Source organism: Nelumbo nucifera, chromosome 4 (genome assembly GCF_055504915.1).
Source record: "Nelumbo nucifera cultivar China Antique chromosome 4, China Antique-T2T, whole genome shotgun sequence".
Taxonomy (NCBI): Eukaryota; Viridiplantae; Streptophyta; class Magnoliopsida; order Proteales; family Nelumbonaceae; genus Nelumbo; species Nelumbo nucifera.
The window spans coordinates 25775819-25783037 of record NC_142652.1 but is presented as its reverse complement, the minus strand read 5'-3'; the positions used below and the strand labels follow the sequence as shown (position 1 = coordinate 25783037).

The window sequence follows — 7219 nt, the reverse complement described above, 5'->3', positions numbered from 1 at the left end:
GTCCTCTTCAATGCCCAAAAGTTTTCGGATGAAATTTTTATCTTTTCCTTTTTTTTTTCAATTGCACTTCTATTTTTTACTTGTCTATGCTAGCTCTCTAGGTCCCTGTTTGTGCAAGTTTTTCTTTGTTTTTTAATTGATGGGCAAAGAGAGATTTCAAGTAGATGAAAATCTGGCCATATTATTTGGGAAATTCAGCAGATTAGTTTTGGATCTCGATTGTTTTTTTTTAAAAAAAGCTATTTACCTGGGTAAAACACTTAATCAGGTAAGCGAATTTATCTGTGTTCTTCTGATTCTTAGGCTTCGTTCACTTTTCGGTAAATTATTTATCCGGTCAAATGTATTTATCCATATTCTTTTATTTTTCAGATGAATAAATCAATAACCACTTTAGCTATAAAAATCCATTATTGAAAGGAGTATTTTTGTTTCATCCAAGTCTTGACAACTTTCCCCCAAATAGGAAAGTTATTTTCCCACCTGAGAAAACTTTTTCTGGTTCCCACATAAATCCAAAAAAAAAAAAAACAAGAACATGACTTTCTTAGTCAATGAGATTAACAATTCCATTGACCACAACTCCCCCCTCCCCCCATTGATGTTTTTAACAAGAGTATTATAAATAATATACTGTAAGGGCACTTGCTATTGCAGGTGTACAATGTGTTCAATGCAAATTTCTGTTTAATTTTGTTTTGCATTTATTTTTACTGCAACCAAATAAAATAAACTAAAATAGATCAAAACTTACAATCAAATCATTTGCACTGTTATAGTTTTACTTCAGTGCAAATTTATTTGCATTACAATTACCACACATAGCATTATGATCAAATTTAACTTTTACAACTTGCATCAAAATCAAGGCAAATATCTGCTTTTATGATATTATAAATGATAAGAACTACCCCAACCAAATCATAATTATATGATCATCATCAGCAACATTCATCAACAACTTCGTCGTGTGATTTCATGGTTTGAGTTGGGGGAGGTGCCATGGCAACTTGTCCTTGTTGTTGTTGCTGCTTTTTTATTTTATTCCATCCTACAAAATAAAAGTCGCAATAATTATCATCATTTTACAAGAATCCAAAATAAGAAACGGCGAAGAGTTCTACTCTTGACAAAAAACCGTATTCCTGACCCCTGACCTAAACATATTTTCATTGTAAACCAAACCTCCTCCCTCTTTCTTGCTTCTTTTCCATCAGATCAGAGGGTCAGGGTTAAGACTTAAGTGAACACGCTAGCGTGCATCATTTGCTACGTAACCAATCACAAATTAATTAAGAGGCCACTAAGCCACGTATTCAGTCATGATTGGTTAGAGGCAAAGTGTTTAAAAAATTTTTGACACCTGTCTCTTAAAATACCCAATCTACCCTTAACAGACGTTAAAAACAAATTTTAATACAGTCATCATAATATTTACTTTACTTAAGTGCTTATATGGTTCCTTCGAGTATGCAAGAAAATGTTATATTGAATTTTCTTCTTCTTTACCTAGTGAAGGGTCCAAGCCCCTATTCTTGAGTTCTCTGTATTCCTGGCAGAGGGCACACGGCTCGAAAAAGAGATGGACAGCCCAGTCCGGGAGGGGCGACTCCACAAGCCCAAACTTTTTTCTTAACATGCTACGAAAACCACATGAAAGGATACATGGAGGCAACGAACAATTCATAATTATAAGATAAAGCAGCGCTGCCAGACAACATGCTGCATCAGACACCAAACATGTTTAATTACTTGCGTAGGTTCTGTGAAACTCTCAGTGGGATCATCATCATCAACCCAGTTACTATGTTTAATGAAAATAAACAAACAAAACCCATAAAAGATGATTCATGGTGCCGAGAGATGTTGTACTTACAAGTCTCCCCATCATCAACGATCTCTGCAACCTCCCCGAACGTACAGCAGGGGAAGAAAAAGGTCTCGATAGCTGCAATGTTGAAGAAACAACCATCATTTGAAATGGGTCTTGTACCAGTTTTCTAAATGTAAAAGTTGTAAAGCAAATAAGTACAAATGAGGCAGAAATGCAAATTTTGCATCACATAAGAAAATAAATAGCAGTTACAAACAAAGGGGTGCAAAACTGAAACCGGTGTAAATTTTGTATGCGATTCACATGAGGCAAACAAATGGAGCCCAAGTGTTCATTCGATAAAGTAGATCCGTACCGTTTTCAGGGTCTTCCATGCAGTCGAATAACCCAGTCGTCCAGTTTCCATGAGCCTCCAATGGGTTTTGAACTGGAATACCGGTTACTGCCGCTGCTGCTGCTGGTGGTATTTCTATCGGTGGTGGTTGTTGGAACTGTGGTTGCTTTGTTGAGTCATTTTCCGGCTGTGAGTAAGATGGTTGAGGCTGGTTTGTGTGCTCCTGGAGAGATATCTCCGGTTGTAGATTTTCTTCTTCGCAACAATCCATTGCCTCCTCCACCTTAGTCTCCCAGAGAAATATGAGATGAGAGAGAGAGCAGCAGCAGCTTGTGGGAGTTGTATTCGATGAGTGCAAAGCTTTATACAAGCAGCAAGATATCCGTCTAAGATCGTCGGGTCAGCAAAGGAAGTTTGGCACGTACCAGCGAGTCAGCGAGTCAGCGACCATACAAATTGAACCACCAGTTAGTGATAGAGTTGCAACATCCAAATAAGCGGGATTAGATAGGATTGGAATTCGAATTCGATCTAATAAGAGCAGGATTTGGATATCTGCCTTGATTCTAAGAAATCGGATCGGAGCGGAATAATTAATCCGTTTAGTTAATGGATTAAATTCGGATATATCCCGATCCGATCCGTTAATTATAAAATATTATATATTATATACAATGTATTATATATTATTATTAATATAATATATTATTGGGTCAATTTCTTAAACGACCCTTATAGTTTAGTTAATTGATTAATTGTTTGAAAATTGATTGATGCTATTTCTACTGTTTCTGACAATTGACTAGTTCTACTCTTACCATTTGTATCTGTCAATTTTCTATTAAATTTATTTGTATATAAGTGACGTATATTTTTTTAAAACCCAATTTTACCCTTATTGTCTTCTTCCTTTCAACATCAAACCGAATTACTTCAATCCTTAAGGAGCTCGGATCTGAGTAAGGTCCTTAAGGCACGGTTCTGGCTTAATACTGTTCATCTTCTTCCTGCTCTTGGCACCGAACAACAAAAACGATTTTCTCCCCCTTCCAACCTCGCCAAAGCTTCCATGGGCTCATTTTCCCCTCTTCTAGGAAAAGTAGCGACGCCTCTCTTACCACCAACGACTATGCCCACCTTGAACGTTGAGATCTTCCCTACAGCCCTTAGTACTCTCGATTGCACACCCCTGCGAGGGTAATTCTTCTCCTCTCGTCCCTTGTGATCCTTCCTCTTCATCCTCCACCACCATCCATCGAAACTTTCTAGCTGGTCTAGCGAACAGCGAAGCTGATCTAGCGAACAGCGAAGCTGATCCTTTTACTACTACGTTAACTACGAATATCTCCCCTAGGACTTTTGTAGTCAGGGCCTTGGGGATCTCATGCGCTGCCTCAAGCTCCCCCCATTTCAGGTTTTCTTCTACAACTCCGGTGAAACACCCTATAGCATTCACTATCTCTTTGAAGGTTGCAAGGCGCCAAGCATGTAGCAGGAGTCCGAACACTCTCACCTTCCATCGTTGGGATCCTCTATTCTTACACGAAACATGGACAAGGTTCTTCCTCCAATCCAGACTGAATTTCTCTCCACTACTTGCACAGCCTCCAGTTCTAAATCTAGCATAATAGAGGCCGACCCCCTTGAATCAACCTAATCTCCAACACCGATTTGCAACTCCAAATCCGAGACACTATGTAATTCAACACAATTTCTCGGATTTGGAATGACCAAAGAAGTCGCTACTGCTAGGAGTTACAACAGCGGGGGTATTGATGCAAAGAGACGGGATTTGATGATTTGGGCAGGGATTCTTGGGTTGTACCCACCGGTTCGGACTTGGAAGCCAAGTAATAGTAGTTGTGCAAACTCGAAGGAACCAAATCTAAGATATGACCCAGATCTGAGATCTGAGAGATACTCAAATCCGAGATCCGGTCATCATCCGTCATTTCGGCAGTTCTAGCAGTTATGATAGTTTTGTCGAAGAAAATGAGAAGGAGAGGGAGAGATATGAGTAATCTATAGTGGAGGGTAAAATAGTCTTTTCTACATCTTCGTTAACGCACATTAATGACTAAGAAGGATTAGTCAATTGATAGAAACAGTAGGGGTAGTGTCAGTCAATTTTCAAACAGTAGGGGTACACTTAGTCAATTAGCTAAACCATACGGGTAGTCTAACAAATTCACCATATATTATTTATATTATATCATAAATTTTTTATTACAGTGCTAATCGAATCGGATATCTGATAAGATATTTGAATTTGAGTTCAACTCATACTCTTGATGATTCTTATCATATTCAAATTAGTCGGATTTCTTATGAGATAAGATCAAATATACCCTTTACTGAATCAGATCCTATCCATTTGTGGCCCTAGCGGTTGGTATGAGGAGCAAATCTGATTTCACTTTTTAAGGACAAAATGGTCTTGTCTGCATGGATGTTAAAAGTAGTGGTGTAAACCGAGTTGTGTTGAGCTATGGGTCGAGCCTTGGTTCTGGGCCAAACCAGGCTAGAAAGGCCTAGACTTTTTTTGACTTTTTGATTTTTTTATGAAGTAAAACTAAAATACTTAACTTTCATTTGGGAACAAATTAAAATTAAAAAATAAAAAATCTAACAAAGAAATAAAAAAAGAAACTTACCAAAACTAGAAATGGACAAGAAATTGGAAAAAAATAGGAATTTATTTCATTTAAAACTTAAAAATTAAAAAATAAAAAATAAAAAATTACATTGTTGAAAAATAACAAATAATTTAAATAAAATTAAAAAATTACTCCATCTCCTTGACTTTAATCGTCTACTTCATCAGGTGTAGTGTCATGCCCTCCTTTATCTTATAGTTCATCCTCAACATCCGGCAAAGCTTTAAGGTAGATGTTTATTTCTTGTTTCTCATGGAAGAGCAAATGTCTGCCCAAGTGACCAATAGGCCCAGTACCACCCTTGCTATTGAAACTAAAGTCTATCCTACATTTTTGGCAAACGATTCTTTTTCCCTTCCCCTCAACTTCCTCTATTTTAAATATTTTCCAAATCGAGTTAATCAACTTAATGTTGGGGAATTGGTTTCAAGAAGAAGATCCGGCCATTTTTTTAATTTTAAAAAATAAAAATTAATTTAATTGTACTGTAGCCATGTGAATTTTTAGGCCAAATAAATGGGCTTAATTTACATGACAGCCTCTAAATTAATATGGGCCTCCATTGGCCCAAGGCCCAAGTCTACATAAATATGATTTGGTGGCCTAAGGATCCAAGTGTATTAAGTTCAATCTGACCCATCTCCTATTGTAATAAGTGGTCCCATTAGCAAGACCACTAACTCCTACATAATGGTGCATGTATAGGAGTTAACCCTAGGCTATAAATAGCCTTGCTTAGGAAGAAAGAGGGTTTCTCCTTCCTTTTTTAGAATCACACTGCAAAAAGCTCTCACACACCAACACTTGAGGATTGTAAGCAACTACAAGCTCCTACAACCTCCAACAACTACAAAATCCAGAGAGAAGAAAGAAGGGAAAAGCTTATTCGTTCTCTACAACACTTGGATTCAAGTTCTCCAAAGAAAATCAAGCCACCACAAAAGAGCCCTTCTTAGAAAAGCATCATTCACAACCGATCAAGTGCAAAGCCAACACCAAATCTCCCGAAGCACCAAAATCAAAAAAATCTACATCAACACTTCAAGAAGTACGAGAAACACGCCAACAACCCTCGTCTTCACCAAATTTGACCGCTAATCAGAATTTGCTCACGTCATCGAGTAAAAATCAAAGAGAGTTCATTCCCTTGTTTGTTTTTCTTTTTTACAAATTTATTTTTGTAATTTTTCTCCATATTTTGTGTCTCAAAAAGGTTGCATTGTGTAATCAAATACACAAAATTAACTACACAGATTGGCGGTTCGAATCTCAACTTGATTTCAATGGTTGAAGCCTCAAAGCCTAATGGGTAAGTGTATGAAATTGTATCAGATACTGAGAGGGTATGAGAATTGAGAAGAGAATTGTTGAATTGGTGTGATGAGAATAGTAGAGGATAAGGCTATTTATAGGAATTGAAAATAATTCAATTGCCCAAAATACCTTAAAAACTAGTTGCTTTTTAGTTGTTGTTGGGGGGGGGGGGGTATTTTGCTCATTATAAATTCAATTATCACTTTACCCAAATTCCCCAAAGTTCTAAACTAGTTGTCATATAGGATATAGCTATTGAAGCCTTGGAGGGGCGCTATTGTCCTTTTCTTCCCCCTCCCAAAGCCAAAATGCATAGACGACCCCTCTGTATATATATATATAGTTGGTTTAGTTAACCACCAAATTTTTATACAAAAGTGCAAACCGAAATCAAACCAAACAGTTTGACTAATCGGTTTTTTTATTCAAATTGTTCAGTTCAGCTTGATTTTTCAGTTTTTCATGAGCAGTTCATTTTCCTTGGTCTGATTATATTCTAGCCCATGAAGTGACCAAGATTACTAGGTCTTTGGAGAGGGATTGTTATTGGTCAGGCGATCCTCCTCGTTTTTTGAGGCCCTTTGTATAGGGGTGTAAACGGATCGAATTCGAATCGGACCAGGCAAAATCCGAATTCAAATCTGATTAAGTATTCAAATATTCGATTCGAATTTGATTAATTAATTAATTTAGATAATTAATAAATATATAAAATAAATATTTTATTGATATAAAATATATAAATATATAAATTATTTATATAACTTAATTATTATATAAAATATTTTATATTATATATAAGAATTAAATAATCGTTCAAATTCAGATATTTATCGAATCAAATCGGGTCATATCCGAATTCAATCAATCAAATATTCGAATTATCCTAATTTGATTCGATTATGTTGAATATCGAATTCAAAATAGAATTTTCGAATACTGCTGACACCCCTTTTCTTGTAGGCTCTTCCTTTTCAGTGTTATAAATTTATCTTTTTATCAAAAAAAAAAAGCATGCATGTATGGTTTTTCGGCCGAAAACCTATCTAAATAAAAATAAAGACCATCTTCAGCAGACGC

At 36.4% G+C, this 7219-nt stretch overlaps 1 protein-coding gene across 1 annotated transcript; it reads right to left on the bottom strand.

Moving 5' to 3' along the window:
- Window positions 1-680: 680 nt before the first annotated feature.
- LOC104603116 (protein PLANT CADMIUM RESISTANCE 7-like) lies at window positions 681-2518 on the bottom strand. Its single transcript, XM_010267059.3, has 4 exons — window positions 2190-2518; window positions 1877-1948; window positions 1510-1722; window positions 681-1051 (listed from the first exon to the last, which is right to left on the bottom strand). Exons 1-4 carry the CDS (start codon window positions 2437-2439, stop codon window positions 942-944), a joined length of 645 nt encoding a protein of 214 aa, XP_010265361.1. The 5' UTR covers window positions 2440-2518; the 3' UTR covers window positions 681-941.
- Window positions 2519-7219: the final 4701 nt, after the last annotated feature.

Coding starts and splice junctions, on each gene's coding strand:
- LOC104603116 (XM_010267059.3), bottom strand. CDS start 2,439: ATGGATTGTTGCGAAGAAGAAAATCTACAACCGGAGATATCTCTCCAG. Junction 1,949..2,189: donor CATGGAAGACCCTGAAAACG/GTACGGATCTAC, acceptor TCAACATTGCAG/CTATCGAGACCTTTTTCTTC. Junction 1,723..1,876: donor CGTTGATGATGGGGAGACTT/GTAAGTACAACA, acceptor TGTCTGATGCAG/CATGTTGTCTGGCAGCGCTG.